This window comes from Conger conger, chromosome 5 (genome assembly GCF_963514075.1).
Source record: "Conger conger chromosome 5, fConCon1.1, whole genome shotgun sequence".
NCBI classification, from domain to species: Eukaryota; Metazoa; Chordata; class Actinopteri; order Anguilliformes; family Congridae; genus Conger; species Conger conger.
In genome coordinates, this window is record NC_083764.1 from 12,039,549 (window position 1) to 12,060,282 (window position 20,734).

Below are 20,734 nucleotides of genomic sequence, written 5' to 3' on the forward strand. Positions count from 1 at the left end.
CAACAACGAAACAGCAACGAACTTTTACACCTGGAAAAGGACCAGCGGATCAGACGACAACGCGCTGCTAAGATGGGAACACCCCAGCCTGCGCATCTCTCCCGGACACCATTCACAGCACCATCGCCGCTTCTACAAGGACAGCATGTCTTTTGGATCCAGCAATGCGTATGCGACTCCGTAAGAAAACAAACATTCAGGCATAGCCAGTGTTTAGTTTAGTCTTAACTGTTTTTGTGAATCTGTGTTTCAATATTTACCATCCTACCATTGTAATGTGTCTGGTTAGCTACATATATATGTACGTGAATTGATTCGCCGTCTTTTGCGCATATATAGAGTAAAACTACGCAAGTAGTCCCTTCTCACAGCTAACTCTAACTCATTACCACACCCAGAACTCTAGCTTACTCAAGCTAGCTACTCCCAACTTTCCTTTGTTCAAGCGACACGCGCGCTCGCGCGCGCCCACACACACACACATACACGCCCTAACTTAACCTACTAACTCCCCCTACTAATTCCCGTTAGTTTATGTTATGTGTTTGTATGTTTGTTTAATAAATATTTTATTAAACCCCGGTGTCCGTTTTGGAATCGCATAGACATGAGAGCCGAGTTAAAGCAGTCTTTCGAAGAACTTCCAACCTTCAGGTTATCGGTATGTTTAATCAGTAATATTGGTTATTTTAATTATTAATTAAAATATTAAATTTGTGGTTAGATATTTCTGATAATAGTAATTTTATGAGACTGATTACTTTTTGCAGTTATACTGCTACACAACGTTTAACTGGCGCCCCGGTTTCGTAGAGAGTAAAATCCCTGCGTTATTTGGCGGCCCGTGCCAGGACCCTACATAATTTGGAGTCCCGTGTGAGGACCCCTACACTGTGACTATATTTAAAATACTTTTCTCTATTTATTTTCCCATGTGTTTCAAGAGTTTTCTGTTTGAAGAACAACATCTTAAACTTTGTAATAATTTATACTATTCATACTTATTGTATTTGTAAATGAAAGATGAAAGAATGATAATGAACTATAAAGATGGTGGTATAGGCTTCAGCACCCTGACCAGGAATAAGTGGGTTGGATAATGGATGGATATAAACATGGTATGGGATAATTATGCAAGCTGTCTTTCATATTTAAAGCCTGAAGCTGGAAAAATAAATATCCCACACCCTCAACTTTGTGTTGTCTTTATCTCAATAGACATACCAACCAGTATACTTGGTCATTCCTGGTATACACACTCATTGATCACTTTATTAGGTAGACCTGTGCAGCAGCTTGTTAATGCAAATATTTAATCCGCCAATTATGTGGCAGCAACTGACTGCATAAACGCATGGAGATGTTAATGTGATTCTTCAGCTTGCGCTGAATTGATTAGTGCAAAATTGTTGGTTTTGCGAGCTTCGATGAAATTGATACCCTTTTGTAGTATTTTGAAGCCAGGCTTTGAACTCCATCTCCCTCTTGTTGTCAGTCATCAGTACAAAAATACAACACAAAGAAACCTTTTTTTTTCCAACATTAACCCAACAATGTTGGATCAATTATTTCATTTTTTTCACCAGCTTGAATAGATTCAACCTAAAGCATGTATGGTATTGCAGCATGTAGCTCAATGAAGCAGCCTCCAAGGCTTTTCAAATGTATTTATAATTTATTTTATCACCATTAGAATATTGTATTAAAAAACGACTGATATGAGAATGACGGGGTTATGAATTATTCTTGATCTCTTCTGCTATCCAGTCCACAAATTTTGAGACTCTAGTGTACACCCCTGGCTTCATGGGCTTGGCACAGTCCTCACCCCATGATGTCACTCCCTGTAAGACGAAGGTGTTATCCGAATGGCAGACCAGGGGACCACCGCTGTCACCCTGCAGGAGAAAGCATTACCAGCCATCAGTCGCTGCATCGCTAATGCTAAAGCCTACAAGTGATGAGGACAAACATGGCAATGAGGACAAACATGGCACTGAAGACAGAAAAAGTCTTCAGTGTTTTAGTCTTGTGCTGAGGCTTATATTTCTTTTTTTAGTAGAAATGAGCTTCACGTTACTGATTGCCTGATAAGTGAAATTTTCTTAGCATATTGGCAAATCCTGAAATTTATCTCACCTCACTGGCAATGTTTTAGCCAAAATAAATCATAGAAATAAGATTTTAAGTCCAAATATAAGACTAAAATACTTAAGACCGATTTTGGGGTTTCGCAGGGAACTAGTATGCAATAGGAAGCATCAATAATAAGGATTAAACATTGCTGCTCCTCGATCATTAAAGCATTTCTCTATTTTCCCAAATAGCCTTCGACCTTGACAATGTCCACCTGACAAAATGCAACTAGTTTTCAATAGAGGATTGCTTTTTTACATTCAGTTCCAGGTGTAGCTGGAACTTTATTTCACTGTCTATGCTCAAAGCCAAGAGTGAGTCAGCACTGATCTGAAACAGAAAGTGCACGCGCGCACAAAATCTCAGCCAGGCACCGAACTGAAACATAGGCTCCACGTTCATAAGGGAGAATACGCAGTACAGTGTGCGGGCTCTTTCATTCTACTCGAGTCAGCAACTATCACCATCATGCTACTGCTATGATAGTTGGCGAAAAACAACTATGCAGTGAAACAAATGGACAGTGAGTTTGAACACGCCACTATAGACGTGTCGCTGTAGTGACCGCGCCCACCTGGCAGCTGTCAGTGCCTCCCTCGATGTACCCCGCGCACATCTCGTGGTCCCTCACTTGTCCGGAGAGGTACGCAGGGCGGTTGCACACTTTGTTTTCGATAACAGGGAGACGGGACTGCTTCAGCACCCCGTCCCCACCAGTGCCTGGGCATAAACCACACACACTTCTGGATGACAGTGTACTATAACAGGTATGGAAATAACTGAAAGGTTCGATTCCAAAGTAATTTAGCAGACGCTATTATCCAAAGCCCAAGTCCAAAGTCCAATAAAGTGCAAACCAAAACCAGGGACAAGTGCGTTGAAGATCCTAGAGGAAAGTAAAGTTCCCAGAGTGATCACATAGATACAACTTGAACCCCTGAAGATTACTTTCCAACTAGCATACCATGGTTGGGCAGCTAGAATACCTGGAATACTAAAATAATTATACAAATGTTTTTTTATTGCTAGACATAAGTGCTATTATGACCTATGGCATACATATGGTGCGCCTGGCTAATTATAGCAGTAAACAACTTAACCTGAATTGTTTTAGTATTTATCCAGCTGTGTTGATGCTTTGTAAAATAAATGTAAAAAGCTGTGCTAGTCACTGTGGGTAAGAGCACCTGCTGAGTGCCTGTGACGCAATATCTGATTAAAATCAGTCAAAACAAGTTCAGGCCGTTCTGCGCAAGTGGAATGATCATTCAAGGCTCATCACTTTTCTCTGGTGCGTCGGAATATGAGATTATAATAATAATGATATTTTATAACTTTACCTCGGGTTTCACCCCACCCGGTCGCGTGGCACTCAGCCAAATGCGGCACAATGTAGTCCTTCTCAGGCAAGCAGGCAGGCATCACCATGTCATTTATGATGGCGGGGCTGACACAACGACAAAATGGCTGCTTTGACCACTTTCACACTGAATGTGTTCATTTTGATATGTGCCACTTTTCCCCCACTGTAAATAAAGCAGTCCCTGCAAGCCATCATCCTGCTTTACAAGTGGTAAATAGTTACATTTTTTTCTGTAATCTTCTTGGCAAATATTTTTATACCGCCATTTGTTGTGTTTTATATTATTTGTTTTAATGGACCTTTCTGTCATATTTCTTAGGTAGGGTGGGACTATGTGTATTGATCCTTATAGTATGTAGAGCTAAATTTTTCTGTATCGTATGTCCCATAATATCACAGTTATTTGTTTTGTTTATTAATACTGAATGCACAACCATTCCGTTGTGGGATAATAAAGATTGACTTGACTTTACCTATTTGTTTTAACAGTTGATGGTCATCTACTCAATATCGGGGAGTACTACTCAATATCGGGGAGTACCAAAAACCAAACAAACAGAAAAAGTTACCTGTCTAGTTTGAGCAGCGCAATATCTAAATTTCTGGGTTCCAGAATCAACTTTTTGACGTCTCGTACTTGCTTTGATGCCTCATTGGCTTTCTGTGTGTGTGTTCCAAGATACACCTTGTAGGCTGCTGGATGAGGTGATCTGCAAAAGAATTCCAAACAAGAGTAGCAGACAAGACAAGAGATAATGCAGTAGAGCAGGACCCTGAATCAAAATCCAGCCCTGGGTCTCTCTTCTCTTGGGTATTAAACTGAACAATTAGTGCTACTGATTGGCGCCATTCACACCTGACTCCCAGGTAAAGGGAGGGTGGAAAACCAACAGTTTTTGGACTGTGATTTAATGATCCCCGCAACAGTGTATTATGTAAAACCTTACCATATGTCAGTTTCATACTGGTCTTTTTCAGCCACTCTTTTTATATTCCAGTTTAAAACCACTTATTTAATTTAAAAAAACTTTGACATGGATTTGTAAAATTGAGATGAGTGATTAACTGCCACTTATGAATGTCACATTATCGCACTAAAAGGCAATTTTCCAGGCAACTTGCCACATCTTAACCTAATCTGGTTTGAGGAGTATTTTGGTCGAGTGTTTGTGGTTATGGTAACAGTATTTTGGTAGATTGTTTGTGGTTATGGGAACAGTATTTTGGTAGTGTTTGTGGTTATGGTAACAGTATTTTGGTAGCATGTTTGTGGTTATGGTAACAGTATTTTGGTAGAGTGTTTGTGCTTAGGCGGCACGGATGGTGCAGTGGGTAGCACTGCCGCCTCACAGCAAGGAGGTCCTGGGTTCGAATCCCCGTCGGCCGGGGCCTCTCTGTGTGGAGTTTGCATGTTCTCCCTGTGTCTGCGTGGGTTTCCTCCGGGTACTCCAGTTTCCTCCCACAGTCCAAAGACATGCAGGTTAGGCTGATTGGAGAGTCTAAATTGCCCGTAGGTATGAGTGTGTGAATGAATGGTGTGTGTGTGCGCCCTGCGATGGACTGGCGACCTGTCCAGGGTGTATTCCTGCCTTTCGCTCAATGTATGCTGGGATAGGCTCCAGCTCCCCTGCGACCCTGTTCAGGATAAGCGGGTTCAGATAATGGATGGATGTTTGTGCTTATGGTAACAGTATTTTGGAAGAGTGTTTGTGCTTATCGGAACAGGTATTCTCATTCTCACTCACTCCAGGCAATGTGCAGCAGTCACCACCCACTGTGGCTTGATCAGTGTCCCTCCGCAGAAGTGCTGGTGGGAGCTGAAACACAAGGTATCCATGGTTATGTACCAATTTGTTTGTTCACATTAAAGTGGCAATCATATGATTTCTTCAGATGAGCAAATAGCATATTTCAGACATATTCCCACTGACATTTATCTAGCAATGACCATTGAGACCATTTGCTTAGTTGAATTTCTTTTCTTTATATAAAAATTAGTGGAGGGCCCGCCCTGTATGGAAATGTAGGCAATGGGAACCATGGAAACCAATTGAAGAAACAACGGTTGAGTGCAGAGATGTAGACTTTGTTTGACAGGCACTTCCGGCAGTGATGCTGAGAGTTTGAGCGGCATAAATACAAGCACCGCTGTATTTATTTGCAGTAACATTAAAACAATGGATGAAAGTACATGTAGTAAAGTGACTGGAAAAAGGAAACCACTCCAACAATCAGAAGGAAAATGTGTGAGGCTGCTTGTCACAGAGAACAATGGAAATTGAAGTGTAGAATAGGCCTGTGATGACCGCCAGTCACCATGGGTGGCCGCTAAATCCACCAAACCAAGGAAATCGTAGATTGCCACTTCAATAACAATTTTATCCTCTAAGTGAAGTGACCAAGGACACAGCCCTATTTAAAAGTGTGGTCACAATGTCGCTGGGAGAGTTGCGTTGGGAGAGTGGTGTGTGTACTTGGTTCGGAGGCTGATTTGCCAGGGCCAGGAGTGGGGCTTGGATTCACATCCTCCAACAATTTGGTTAAAGCACTTCCCGGGCTTCACCTTGGCCTGTCCGCACTTCAGACCGGCTGGTTGGTGAAACATGCGTAAGGATGAACAAACCAAAGCACAGTTACCAAACACAGCACCGTTACCAAAAGACAAAAAGTCTGAAGAATCATGGAGATTCATGCTCTACATGTGTCAGACTAGGTTCCTCAGACCAGACTCAGTCCAGCTCGTCAGGGAAGACTACCTGGGACAGGCTCATTTCCACAGGTCGGCACCCTGCAGTACTCCCATCGAGTGCCGGGGTCCGTCGTGTAGCACCAAGGCATTGTCTCATTGTCAGGATTTCTGCAGTAATTCGATTTAAGCCCCCTGGAAAAGAATATGTGTTACCATGGATACTGTAGAAAGCTGACTTACAGTTGATTCAACTAAGCAGGGGACAATCCCCCTAGAGCAAATTGAGGTTAAGGGCCTTGCTCAAGGGTCCAGCAGCAGTGCGGATCTAATTGCGGCTACACCGAGGACTGAACCACGAAACTTGCGGGTCCCAGTCACGTACCTTAACCACGACGCTACAGGCCGCCCCTGTGTAAATAAATGCTCATGTGGCAGCACTCACTTGCACGGGTAGTTCTCTGGCGTCCTGGAATGCTCGTGTGGATTCTGAGAGGCCCAGAGCTGGCAGGTCTTCCCCGATTCTGTCTCGGAGATGGGTCCCCTGTAGGCACTGCCATCCCCGGTGGCACAGGTCAGCTCCTCCATGATCGTGGGAGGTTTAGAGGCTAAAGGTCAGGGGTCAAAGAGTGGAGTGTCAGATGATTTGTACCACGGATATAACCGTGGATCGAACAGTCCATATTCTTAGCATTGAAAGTATGTGCTCCCCTCTGTTAAACCCGAAACATGCAGTGTTCTAAGCCTACAGCTGAAATACAAAACCGAAAAGGTCCTTTATCACCAAAGCAGAATGTTTATAAAAGGCATTTATTTTTCCTCAAATTATATGGATGAAAATGTTTATTTATTTATTTGGTTGTTTGTATGTTTGCTTTATTTTATCTACCAGCTTCCACTGAAGAATAGTTAAGATAAATACTATTTTGGGAAAGCTCCCATTCTTCTATTGGTGGGGCAAAGCTGTGATGCCTATTCTGGAGCTCTGAACTGTGCTGAGTGGTGTCCATGAAGGAAAAGGCCTTGGCTGACTATGGTGGCAGTGAACTCCCAGCCCTGTGCTCGTCAGGGAAGACTACCTGGGACAGGCTCATTTCCACAGGTCGGCACCTTGCAGTACTCCCATCGAGTGCCGGGGTCCGTCGTGTAGCACCAAGGCATTTTCTCATTGTCAGGATTTCTGCAGTAATTCGATTTAAGCCCCCTGGAAAATAATATGTGTTACCATGGATACTGTACAAAGCTGAATTACAGTTGATTAAACTAAGCAGGGGACAATCCCCCTGGAGCAAATTGAGGTTAAGGGCCTTGCTCAAGGGTCCAGCAGCAGTGCGGATCTAATTGCGGCTACACCGAGGACTGAACCACCAAACTTGCGGGTCCCAGTCACGTACCTTAACCACGACGCTACAGGCCGCCCCTGTGTAAATAAATGCTCATGTGGCAGCACTCACTTGCACGGGTAGTTCTCTGGCGTCCTGGAATGCTCGTGTGGATTCTGAGAGGCCCAGAGCTGGCAGGTCTTCCCTGATCCTGTCACGGAGATGGTTCCCCTGTAGGCACTGCCATCCCCGGTGGCACAGGTCAGCTCCTCCACGATTGTGGGAGGTTTAGGGGCTAAAGGCCAGGGGTCAAAGAGTGAAGTGTCAGGCAATTTGTACAACGGATATAACCGTGGATCGAACAGTCCATATTCTTAGTATTGAAAGTATGTGCTCCCCTCTGTTAAATCCGAAACATGCAGTGTTCTAAACCTATAGCTGAAATACAAAACCGGAAAGGTCCTTTTATTCACCAAAGCAGAATGTTTATAAAAGGCATTTATTTTTCCTCAAATTATATGGATGAATATGTTTATTTATTTATTTGGTTGTTTGTATGTTCGCTTTATTTTATCTACCAGCTTCCACTGAAGAATAGTAAAAATAAATACTATTTTGGGAAAGCTCCCATTCTTCTATTGGTGGGGAAAAGCTGTGATGCCTATTCTGTAGCTCTGTGCTGAGTGGTGTCCATGAAGGAAAAGGCCTTAACTGACTATGGTGGCAGTGAACTCCCAGCCCTGTGCTCGTCAGGGAAGTCTACCTGGGACAGGCTCATTTCCACAAGTCGGCACCTTGCAGTACTCCCATCGAGTGCCGGGGTCCGTCGTGTAGCACCAAGGCATTCTCTCATTGTCAGGATTTCTGCAGTAATTCGATTTAAGCCCCCTGGAAAAGAATATGTGTTACCATGGATACTGTACAAAGCTGACTTACAGTTGATTCAACTAAGCAGGGGACAATCCCCCTAGAGCAAATTGAGGTTAAGGGCCTTGCTCAAGGGCCCAGCAGCAGTGCGGATCTAATTGCGGCTACACTGAGGACTGAACCACGAAACTTGCGGGTCCCAGTCACGTACCTTAACCACGACGCTACAGGCCACCCCTGTGTAAATAAATGCTCATGTGGCAGCACTCACTTCCACGGGTACTTCTCTGGCGTCCTGGAATGCTCGTGTGGATTCTGAGAGGCCCAGAGCTGGCAGGTCTTCCCCGATCTTGTCTCGGAGATGGTTCCTCTGTAGGCACTGCCATCCCCGGTGGCACAGGTCGGTTCCTCCAAGATCGTGGGAGGTTTAGGGGCTAAAGGTCAGGGGTCAAAGAGTGAAGTGTCACACGATTAGTACCACGGATATAACCGTGGATCGAACAGTCCATATTCTTAGCATTGACTGTATGTGCTCCCCTCTCTTAAACCCGAAACATGCAGTGTTCTAAGGCTATAGCTGAAATACAAAACCGGAAAGGTCCTTTTATTCACCAAAGCAGAATGTTTAAAAAAGGCATTTATTTTTCCTCAAATTATATGGATGAAAATGTTTATTTATTTATTTGGTTGTTTGTATGTTCGCTTTATTTTATCTACCAGCTTCCACTAAAGAATAGTAAAAATAAATACTATTTTGGGAAAGCTCCCATTCTTCTTTTGGTGGGGCAAAGCTGTGATGTCTATTCTGTAGCTCTGAACTGTGCTGAGTGGTGTCCATGAAGGAAAAGGCCTTGGCTGACTATGGTGGCAGTGAACTCCCAGCCCTGTGCTCGTCAGGGAAGACTACCTGGGACAGGCTCATTTCCACAGGTCGGCACCTTGCAGTACTCCCATCGAGTGCCGGGGTCCGTCGTGTAGCACCAAGGCATTTTCTCATTGTCAGGATTTCTGCAATAATTCGATGTAAGCCCCCTGGAAAAGAATATGTGTTACCATGGATACTGTACAAAGCTGAATTACAGTTGATTAAACTAAGCAGGGGACCTTCTCCCTGGAGCAAATTGAGGTTAAGGTCCTTGCTCAAGGGTCCAGCAGCAGTGCGGATCTAATTGCGGCTACACCGAGGACTGAACCACCAAACTTGCGGGTCCCAGTCACGTACCTTAACCACGACGCTACAGGCCGCCCCTGTGTAAATAAATGCTCATGTGGCAGCACTCACTTCCACGGGTAATTCTCTGGAGTCCTGGAATGCTCGTGTGGATTCTGAGAGGCCCAGAGCTGGCAGGTCTTCCCCGATCTTGTCTCGGAGATGGTTCCTCTGTAGGCACTGCCATCCCCGGTGGCACAGGTCAACTCCTCCAAGATCGTGGGAGCTTCAGAGGCTAAAGGTCAGGGGTCAAAGAGTGAAGTTTCAGAAGATTTGTACCACGGATATAACCGTGGATCGACCAGTCCATATTCTTATCATTGAAAGTATGTGTTCCCCTCTGTCAAACCCGAAACATGGAGTGTTCTAAGCCTATAGCTGAAATACAAAACCGGAAAGGTCCGTTTATTCACCATAGCAGAATGTGTATAAAAGGCATTTATTTTTCCTCAAATTATATGGATGAATATGTTTATTTATTTATTTGCTTGTTTGTATGTTTGCTTTATTTTATCTACCAGCTTCCACTAAAGAATAGTAAAAATAAATACTATTTTGGGAAAGCTCCCATTCTTCTATTGGTGGGGCAAAGCTGTGATGCCTATTCTGTAGCTCTGTGCTGAGTGGTGTCCATGAAGGAAAAGGCCTTGGCTGACTATGGTGGCAGTGAACTCCCAGCCCTGTGCTCGTCAGGGAAGACTACCTGGGACAGGCTCATTTCCACAGGTCGGCACCTTGCAGTACTCCCATCGAGTGCCGGGGTCCGTCGTGTAGCACCAAGGCATTTTCTCATTGTCAGGATTTCTGCAATAATTCGATGTAAGCCCCCTGGAAAAGAATATGTGTTACCATGGATACTGTACAAAGCTGAATTACAGTTGATTAAACTAAGCAGGGGACCTTCCCCCTGGAGCAGAATGAGGTTAAGGTCCTTGCTCAAGGGTCCAGCAGCAGTGCGGATCTAATTGCGGCTACACCGAGGACTGAACCACCAAACTTGCGGGTCCCAGTCACGTACCTTAACCACGACGCTACAGGCCGCCCCTGTGTAAATAAATGCTCATGTGGCAGCACTCACTTGCACGGGTACTTCTCTGGCGTCCTGGAATGCTCGTGTGGATTCTGAGAGGCCCAGAGCTGGCAGGTCTTCCCTGATCCTGTCACGGAGATGGTTCCCCTGTAGGCACTGCCATCCCCGGTGGCACAGGTCAGCTCCTCCACGATTGTGGGAGGTTTAGGGGCTAAAGGCCAGGGGTCAAAGAGTGAAGTGTCAGGCAATTTGTACAATGGATATAACCGTGGATCGAACAGTCCATATTCTTAGTATTGAAAGTATGTGCTCCCCTCTGTTAAACCCGAAACATGCAGTGTTCTAAACCTATAGCTGAAATACAAAACCGAAAAGGTCCTTTTATTCACCAAAGCAGAATGTTTATAAAAGGCATTTATTTCTCCTCAAATTATATGGATGAATATGTTCATTTATTTCTTTGGTTGTTTGTATGTTCGCTTTATTTTACCTACCAGCTTCCACTAAAGAATAGTAAAAATAAATACTATTTTGGGAAAGCTCCCATTCTTCTATTGGTGGGGAAAAGCTGTGATGCCTATTCTGTAGCTCGTGCTGAGTGGTGTCCATGAAGGAAAAGGCCTTGGCTGAATATGGTGGCAGTGAACTCCCAGCCCTGTGCTCGTCAGGGAAGACTACCTGGGACAGGCTCATTTCCACAGGTCGGCACCTTGCAGTACTCCCATCGAGTGCCGGGGTCCGTCGTGTAGCACCAAGGCATTCTCTCATTGTCAGGATTTCTGCAGTAATTAGATTTAAGCCCCCTGGAAAATAATATGTGTTACCATGGATACTGTACAAAGCTGACTTACAGTTGATTAAACTAAGCAGGGGACAATCCCCCTGGAGCAGAATGAGGTTAAGGGCCTTGCTCAAGGGCCCAGCAGCAGTGCGGATCTAATTGCGGCTACACCGAGGACTGAACCACCAAACTTGCGGGTCCCAGTCACGTACCTTAACCACGATGCTACAGGCCGCCCCTGTGTAAATAAATGCTCATGTGGCAGCACTCACTTGCACGGGTACTTCCATGGCGTCCTGGAATGCTCGTGTGGATTCTGAGAGGCCCAGAGCTGGCAGGTCTTCCCCGATTCTGTCTCAGAGATGGTTCCCCTGTAGGCACTGCCATCCCCGGTGGCACAGGTCAGCTCCTCCATGATCGTGGGAGGTTTAGAGGCTAAAGGTCAGGGGTCAAAGAGTGAAGTGTCAGACGATTTGTACCACGGATATAACCGTGGATCGAACAGTCCATATTCTTAGCATTGACTGTATGTGCTCCCCTCTATTAAACCCGAAACATGCAGTGTTCTAAGGCTATAGCTGAAATACAAAACCGGAAAGGTCCTTTTATTCACCAAAGCCGAATGTTTATAAAAGGCATTTATTTTTCCTCAAATTATATGGATGAATATGTTTATTTATTTATTTATTTGGTTGTTTGTATGTTCGCTTTATTTTATCTACCAGCTTCCACTGAAGAATAGTAAAGATAAATACTATTTTGGGAAAGCTCCCATTCTTCTATTGGTGGGGCAAAGCTGTGATGCCTTTTCAGGAGCTCTGAACTGTGCTGAGTGGTGTCCATGAAGGAAAAGGCCTTGGCTGACTATGGTGGCAGTGAACTCCCAGCCCTGTGCTCGTCAGGGAAGACTACCTGGGACAGGCTCATTTCCACAGGTCGGCACCTTGCAGTACTCCCATCGAGTGCCGGGGTCCGTCGTGTAGCACCAAGGCATTCTCTCATTGTCAGGATTTCTGCAGTAATTCGATGTAAGCCCCCTGGAAAAGAATATGTGTTACCATGGATACTGTACAAAGCTGAATTACAGTTGATTCAACTAAGCAGGGGACAATCCCCCTAGAGCAAATTGAGGTTAAGGGCCTTGCTCAAGGGCCCAGCAGCAGTGCGGATCTAATTGCGGCTACACTGAGGACTGAACCACGAAACTTGCGGGTCCCAGTCACGTACCTTAACCACGACGCTACAGGCCACCCCTGTGTAAATAAATGCTCATGTGGCAGTACTCACTTCCACGGGTACTTCTCTGGCATCCTGGAATGCTCGTGTGGATTCTGAGAGGCCCAGAGCTGGCAGGTCTTCCCCGATCTTGTCTCGGAGATGGTTCCCCTGTAGGCACTGCCATCCCCGGTGGCACAGGTCGGCTCCTCCAAGATCGTGGGAGGTTTAGGGGCTAAAGGTCAGGGGTCAAAGAGTGAAGTGTCAGACGATTAGTACCATGGATATAACCGTGGATCGAACAGTCCATATTCTTAGCATTGACTGTATGTGCTCCCCTCTCTTAAACCCGAAACCTGCAGTGTTCTAAGGCTATAGCTGAAATACAAAACCGGAAAGGTCCTTTTATTCACCAAAGCAGAATGTTTAAAAAAGGCATTTATTTTTCCTCAAATTATTTGGATGAATATGTTTATTTATTTATTTGGTTGTTTGTATGTTCGCTTTATTTTATCTACCAGCTTCCACTAAAGAATAGTAAAAATAAATACTATTTTGGGAAAGCTCCCATTCTTCTATTGGTGGGGCAAAGCTGTGATGCCTATTCTGTAGCTCTGTGCTGAGTGGTGTCCATGAAGGAAAAGGCCTTGGCTGACTATGGTGGCAGTGAACTCCCAGCCCTGTGCTCGTCAGGGAAGACTACCTGGGACAGGCTCATTTCCACAGGTCGGCACCTTGCAGTACTCCCATCGAGTGCCGGGGTCCGTCGTGTAGCACCAAGGCATTTTCTCATTGTCAGGATTTCTGCAATAATTCGATGTAAGCCCCCTGGAAAAGAATATGTGTTACGATGGATACTGTACAAAGCTGACTTACAGTTGATTAAACTAAGCAGGGGACAATCCCCCTGGAGCAAATTGAGGTTAAGGTCCTTGCTCAAGGGTCCAGCAGCAGTGCGGATCTAATTGCGGCTACACCGAGGACTGAACCACCAAACTTGCGGGTCCCAGTCACGTACCTTAACCACGACGCTACAGGCCACCCCTGTGTAAATAAATGCTCATGTGGCAGTACTCACTTCCACGGGTACTTCTCTGGCATCCTGGAATGCTCGTGTGGATTCTGAGAGGCCCAGAGCTGGCAGGTCTTCCCCGATCTTGTCTCGGAGATGGTTCCCCTGTAGGCACTGCCATCCCCGGTGGCACAGGTCGGCTCCTCCAAGATCGTGGGAGGTTTAGGGGCTAAAGGTCAGGGGTCAAAGAGTGAAGTGTCAGACGATTAGTACCATGGATATAACCGTGGATCGAACAGTCCATATTCTTAGCATTGACTGTATGTGCTCCCCTCTCTTAAACCCGAAACCTGCAGTGTTCTAAGGCTATAGCTGAAATACAAAACCGGAAAGGTCCTATTATTCACCAAAGCAGAATGTTTAAAAAAGGCATTTATTTTTCCTCAAATTATTTGGATGAATATGTTTATTTATTTATTTGGTTGTTTGTATGTTCGCTTTATTTTATCTACCAGCTTCCACTAAAGAATAGTAAAAATAAATACTATTTTGGGAAAGCTCCCATTCTTCTATTGGTGGGGCAAAGCTGTGATGCCTATTCTGTAGCTCTGTGCTGAGTGGTGTCCATGAAGGAAAAGGCCTTGGCTGACTATGGTGGCAGTGAACTCCCAGCCCTGTGCTCGTCAGGGAAGACTACCTGGGACAGGCTCATTTCCACAGGTCGGCACCTTGCAGTACTCCCATCGAGTGCCGGGGTCCGTCGTGTAGCACCAAGGCATTTTCTCATTGTCAGGATTTCTGCAATAATTCGATGTAAGCCCCCTGGAAAAGAATATGTGTTACCATGGATACTGTACAAAGCTGAATTACAGTTGATTAAACTAAGCAGGGGACAATCCCCCTAGAGCAAATTGAGGTTAAGGTCCTTGCTCAAGGGTCCAGCAGCAGTGCGGATCTAATTGCGGCTACACCGAGGACTGAACCACCAAACTTGCGGGTCCCAGTCACGTACCTTAACCACGACGCTACAGGCTGCCCCTGTGTAAATAAATGCTCATGTGGCAGCACTCACTTGCACGGGTACTTCTCTGGCGTCCTGGAATGCTCGTGTGGATTCTGAGAGGCCCAGAGCTGGCAGGTCTTCCCTGATCCTGTCACGGAGATGGTTCCCCTGTAGGCACTGCCATCCCCGGTGGCACAGGTCAGCTCCTCCACGATTGTGGGAGGTTTAGGGGCTAAAGGCCAGGGGTCAAAGAGTGAAGTGTCAGGCAATTTGTACAATGGATATAACCGTGGATCGAACAGTCCATATTCTTAGTATTGAAAGTATGTGCTCCCCTCTGTTAAACCCGAAACATGCAGTGTTCTAAACCTATAGCTGAAATACAAAACCGAAAAGGTCCTTTTATTCACCAAAGCAGAATGTTTATAAAAGGCATTTATTTCTCCTCAAATTATATGGATGAATATGTTCATTTATTTCTTTGGTTGTTTGTATGTTCGCTTTATTTTATCTACCAGCTTCCACTAAAGAATAGTAAAAATAAATACTATTTTGGGAAAGCTCCCATTCTTCTATTGGTGGGGAAAAGCTGTGATGCCTATTCTGTAGCTCGTGCTGAGTGGTGTCCATGAAGGAAAAGGCCTTGGCTGAATATGGTGGCAGTGAACTCCCAGCCCTGTGCTCGTCAGGGAAGACTACCTGGGACAGGCTCATTTCCACAGGTCGGCACCTTGCAGTACTCCCATCGAGTGCCGGGGTCCGTCGTGTAGCACCAAGGCATTCTCTCATTGTCAGGATTTCTGCAGTAATTAGATTTAAGCCCCCTGGAAAAGAATATGTGTTACCATGGATACTGTACAAAGCTGACTTACAGTTGATTAAACTAAGCAGGGGACAATCCCCCTGGAGCAGAATGAGGTTAAGGGCCTTGCTCAAGGGCCCAGCAGCAGTGCGGATCTAATTGCGGCTACACCGAGGACTGAACCACCAAACTTGCGGGTCCCAGTCACGTACCTTAACCACGATGCTACAGGCCGCCCCTGTGTAAATAAATGCTCATGTGGCAGCACTCACTTGCACGGGTACTTCTCTGGCGTCCTGGAATGCTCGTGTGGATTCTGAGAGGCCCAGAGCTGGCAGGTCTTCCCCGATTCTGTCTCAGAGATGGTTCCCCTGTAGGCACTGCCATCCCCGGTGGCACAGGTCAGCTCCTCCATGATCGTGGGAGGTTTAGAGGCTAAAGGTCAGGGGTCAAAGAGTGAAGTGTCAGACGATTTGTACCACGGATATAACCGTGGATCGAACAGTCCATATTCTTAGCATTGACTGTATGTGCTCCCCTCTCTTAAACCCGAAACATGCAGTGTTCTAAGGCTATAGCTGAAATACAAAACCGGAAAGGTCCTTTTATTCACCAAAGCCGAATGTTTATAAAAGGCATTTATTTTTCCTCAAATTATATGGATGAATATGTTTATTTATTTATTTGGTTGTTTGTATGTTCGCTTTATTTTATCTACCAGCTTCCACTGAAGAATAGTAAAGATAAATACTATTTTGGGAAAGCTCCCATTCTTCTATTGGTGGGGCAAAGCTGTGATGCCTATTCTGGAGCTCTGAACTGTGCTGAGTGGTGTCCATGAAGGAAAAGGCCTTGGCTGACTATGGTGGCAGTGAACTCCCAGCCCTGTGCTCATCAGGGAAGACTACCTGGGACAGGCTCATTTCCACAGGTCGGCAACCTGCAGTACTCCCATCGAGTGCCGGGGTCCGTCGTGTAGCACCAAGGCATTCTCTCATTGTCAGGATTTCTGCAGTAATTCGATGTAAGCCCCCTGGAAAAGAATATGTGCTAGCATGGATACTGTAGAAAGCTGACTTACAGTTGTTTAAACCGCCCCTGTGTAATGAAATGCTCCTGTAGCAGCACTCACTTCCACGGGTAGTTCTCTGGCGTCCTGGAATGCTTGTGGGGATTCTGAGAGTCCCAGACCTGGCAGGTCTTCCCCGATTCTGTCTCGGAGATGGTTCCCCTGTAGGCACTGCCATCCCCGGTGGCACAGGTCAGCTCCTCCATGATCGTGGGAGGTTTAGAGGCTAAAGGTCAGGGGTCAAAGAGTGAAGTGTCAGACGATTTGTACCACGGATATAACCGTGGATCGAACAGTCCATATTCTTAGCATTGACTGTATGTGCTCCCCTCTCTTAAACCCGAAACATGCAGTGTTCTAAGGCTATAGCTGAAATACAAAACCGGAAAGGTCCTTTTATTCACCAAAGCCGAATGTTTATAAAAGGCATTTATTTTTCCTCAAATTATATGGATGAATATGTTTATTTATTTATTTGGTTGTTTGTATGTTCGCTTTATTTTATCTACCAGCTTCCACTGAAGAATAGTAAAGATAAATACTATTTTGGGAAAGCTCCCATTCTTCTATTGGTGGGGCAAAGCTGTGATGCCTATTCTGGAGCTCTGAACTGTGCTGAGTGGTGTCCATGAAGGAAAAGGCCTTGGCTGACTATGGTGGCAGTGAACTCCCAGCCCTGTGCTCATCAGGGAAGACTACCTGGGACAGGCTCATTTCCACAGGTCGGCAACCTGCAGTACTCCCATCGAGTGCCGGGGTCCGTCGTGTAGCACCAAGGCATTCTCTCATTGTCAGGATTTCTGCAGTAATTCGATGTAAGCCCCCTGGAAAAGAATATGTGCTAGCAAGGATACTGTAGAAAGCTGATTTACAGTTGTTTAAACCGCCCCTGTGTAATGAAATGCTCCTGTAGCAGCACTCACTTCCACGGGTAGTTCTCTGGCGTCCTGGAATGCTTGTGGGGATTCTGAGAGGCCCAGAGCTGGCAGGTCTTCCCCGATTCTGTCTCGGAGATGGTTCCCCTGTAGGCACTGCCATCCCCGGTGGCACAGGTCAACTCCTCCAAGATCGTGGGAGCTTCAGAGGCTAAAGGTCAGGGGTCAAAGAGTGAAGTGTCAGAAGATTTGTACCACGGATATAACCGTGGATCGACCAGTCCATATTCTTATCATTGAAAGTATGTGTTCCCCTCTTTCAAACCCGAAACATGCAGTGTTCTAAGCCTATAGCTGAAATACAAAACCGGAAAGGTCCGTTTATTCACCATAGCAGAATGTGTATAAAAGGCATTTATTTTCCCTCAAATTATATGGATGAATATGTTTATTTATTTATTTGCTTGTTTGTATGTTTGCTTTATTTTATCTACCAGCTTCCACTGAAGAATAGTTCAGATAAATACAATTTTGGGAAAGCTCCCATTCTTCTATTGGTGGGGCAAAGCTGTGATGCCTTTTCAGGAGCTCTGAACTGTGCTGAGTGGTGTCCATGAAGGAAAAAGCCTTGGCTGACTATGGTGGCAGTGAACTCCCAGCCCTGTGCCCGTCAGGGAAGACTACCTGGGACAGGCTCATTTCCACAGGTCGGCAACTTGCAGTACTCCCATCGAGTGCCGGGGTCCGTCGTGTAGCACCAAGCCATTCTCTCATTGTCAGGATTTCTGCAGTAATTCGATGTAAGCCCCCTGGAAAAGAATATGTGTTACCATGGATACTGTAGAAAGGTGACTTACAGTTGTTTAAACCACCCCTTTGTAAATAAATGTTCATGTAGCAGCACTCACTTCCACGGGTAGTTCTCTGGCGTCCTGGAATGCTTGTGGGGATTCTGAGAGGCCCAGAGCTGGCAGGTCTTCCAGGATTCTGTCTCGGAGATGGTTCCCCTGTAGGCACTGCCATCCCCGGTGGCACAGGTAAACTCCTCCAAGATCGTGGGAGCTTCAGAGGCTAAAGGTCAGGGGTCAAAGAGTGAAGTGTCAGAAGATTTGTACCACGGATATAACCGTGGATCGACCAGTCCATATTCTTATCATTGAAAGTATGTGTTCCCCTCTGTCAAACCCGAAACATGGAGTGTTCTAAGCCTATAGCTGAAATACAAAACCGGAAAGGTCCGTTTATTCACCATAGCAGAATGTGTATAAAAGGCATTTATTTTTCCTCAAATTATATGGATGAATATGTTTATTTATTTATTTGCTTGTTTGTATGTTTGCTTTATTTTATCTACCAGCTTCCACTGAAGAATAGTTCAGATAAATACAATTTTGGGAAAGCTCCCATTCTTCTATTGGTGGGGCAAAGCTGTGATGCCTTTTCAGGAGCTCTGAACTGTGCTGAGTGGTGTCCAGGAAGGAAAAGGCCTTGGCTGACTACGGTGGCAATGAACTCCTAGCCCTGTGCTCATCAGGGAAGACTACCTGGGACAGGCTCATTTCCACAGGTCGGCAACTTGCAGTACTCCCATCGAGTGCCGGGGTCCGTCGTGTAGCACCAAGGCATTCTCTCATTGTCAGGATTTCTGCAGTAATTCGATGTAAGCCCCCTGGAAAAGAATATGTGTTACCATGGATACTGTAGAAAGCTGACTTACAGTTGTTTAAACCACCCCTGTGTAAATAAATGTGCATGTAGCAGCACTCACTTCCACGGGTAGTTCTCTGGCGTCCTGGAATGCTTGTGGGGATTCTGAGAGGCCCAGAGCTGGCAGGTCTTCCCCGATTCTGTCTCGGAGATGGTTCCCCTGTAGGCACTGCCATCCTCGGTGGCACAGGTCAACTCCTCCAAGATCGTGGGAGCTTCAGAGGCTAAAGGTCAGGGGTCAAAGAGTGAAGTGTCAGAAGATTTGTACCACGGATATAACCGTGGATCGACCAGTCCGTATTCTTATCATTGAAAGTATGTGTTCCCCTCTGTCAAACCCGAAACATGGAGTGTTCTAAGCCTATACCTGAAATACAAAACCGGAAAGGTCCGTTTATTCACCATAGCAGAATGTGTATAAAAGGCATTTATTTTTCCTCAAATTATATGGATGAATCTGTTTATTTATTTATTTGCTTGTTTGTATGTTTGCTTTATTTTATCTACCAGCTTCCACTGAAGAATAGTTCAGATAAATACAATTTTGGGAAAGCTCCCATTCTTCTATTGGTGGGGCAAAGCTGTGATGCCTTTTCAGGAGCTCTGAACTGTGCTGAGTGGTGTCCAGGAAGGAAAAGGCCTTGGCTGACTACGGTGGCAATTAACTCCTAGCCCTGTGCTCATCAGGTAAGACTACCTGGGACAGGCTCATTTCCACAGGTCGGCAACTTGCAGTACTCCCATCGAGTGCCGGGGTCCGTTGTGTAGCACCAAGGCATTCTCTCATTGTCAGGATTTCTGCAGTAATTCGATGTAAGCCCCCTGGAAAAGAATATGTGTTACCATGGATACTGCAGAAAGCTGACTTACAGTTGTTTAAACCACCCCTGTGTAAATAAATGTGCATGTAGCAGCACTCACTTCCACGGGTAGTTCTCTGGCGTCCTGGAATGCTTGTGGGGATTCTGAGAGGCCCAGAGCTGGCAGGTCTTCCCCGATTCTGTCTCGGAGATGGTTCCCCTGTAGGCACTGCCATCCTCGGTGGCACAGGTCAACTCCTCCAAGATCGTGGGAGCTTCAGAGGCTAAAGGTCAGGGGTCAAAGAGTGAAGTGTCAGAAGATTTGTACCACGGATATAACCGTGGATCGACCAGTCCGTATTCTTATCATTGAAAGTATGTGTTCCCCTCTGTCAAACCCGAAACATGGAGTGTTCTAAGCCTATACCTGAAATACAAAACCGGAAAGGTCCGTTTATTCACCATAGCAGAATGTGTATAAAAGGCATTTATTTTTCCTCAAATTATATGGATGAATCTGTTTATTTATTTATTTGCTTGTTTGTATGTTTGCTTTATTTTATCTACCAGCTTCCACTGAAGAATAGTTCAGATAAATACAATTTTGGGAAAGCTCCCATTCTTCTATTGGTGGGGCAAAGCTGTGATGCCTTTTCAGGAGCTCTGAACTGTGCTGAGTGGTGTCCAGGAAGGAAAAGGCCTTGGCTGACTACGGTGGCAATTAACTCCTAGCCCTGTGCTCATCAGGTAAGACTACCTGGGACAGGCTCATTTCCACAGGTCGGCAACTTGCAGTACTCCCATCGAGTGCCGGGGTCCGTTGTGTAGCACCAAGGCATTCTCTCATTGTCAGGAT

At 45.5% G+C, this 20,734-nt stretch overlaps 2 protein-coding genes across 2 annotated transcripts; both read right to left on the minus strand.

Moving 5' to 3' along the window:
• Positions 1–1,655: 1,655 nt before the first annotated feature.
• On the minus strand, positions 1,656–11,810 carry LOC133128243 (apolipoprotein(a)-like). The gene is made up of 18 exons (XM_061241622.1): positions 11,668–11,810; positions 11,290–11,417; positions 10,663–10,825; positions 10,288–10,412; positions 9,657–9,810; positions 9,282–9,406; positions 8,646–8,808; positions 8,271–8,395; positions 7,640–7,802; positions 7,265–7,389; positions 6,631–6,793; positions 6,256–6,380; positions 5,974–6,088; positions 5,245–5,316; positions 4,069–4,209; positions 3,477–3,583; positions 2,711–2,856; positions 1,656–1,898 (listed from the first exon to the last, which is right to left on the minus strand). The coding sequence occupies exons 1-18, from the start codon at positions 11,808–11,810 to the stop codon at positions 1,734–1,736; spliced, it is 2,448 nt and encodes an 815-aa protein (XP_061097606.1). The 3' UTR covers positions 1,656–1,733.
• Positions 11,811–12,678: 868 nt separating this feature from the next.
• Positions 12,679–20,717, minus strand: LOC133128244 (apolipoprotein(a)-like). The gene is made up of 17 exons (XM_061241623.1): positions 20,636–20,717; positions 20,000–20,162; positions 19,776–19,900; positions 19,140–19,293; positions 18,916–19,040; positions 18,280–18,442; positions 18,053–18,180; positions 17,420–17,573; positions 17,196–17,320; positions 16,560–16,722; positions 16,336–16,460; positions 15,700–15,862; positions 15,325–15,449; positions 14,699–14,857; positions 13,689–13,851; positions 13,314–13,438; positions 12,679–12,845 (listed from the first exon to the last, which is right to left on the minus strand). The coding sequence occupies exons 1-17, from the start codon at positions 20,715–20,717 to the stop codon at positions 12,679–12,681; spliced, it is 2,409 nt and encodes an 802-aa protein (XP_061097607.1).
• Positions 20,718–20,734: the final 17 nt, after the last annotated feature.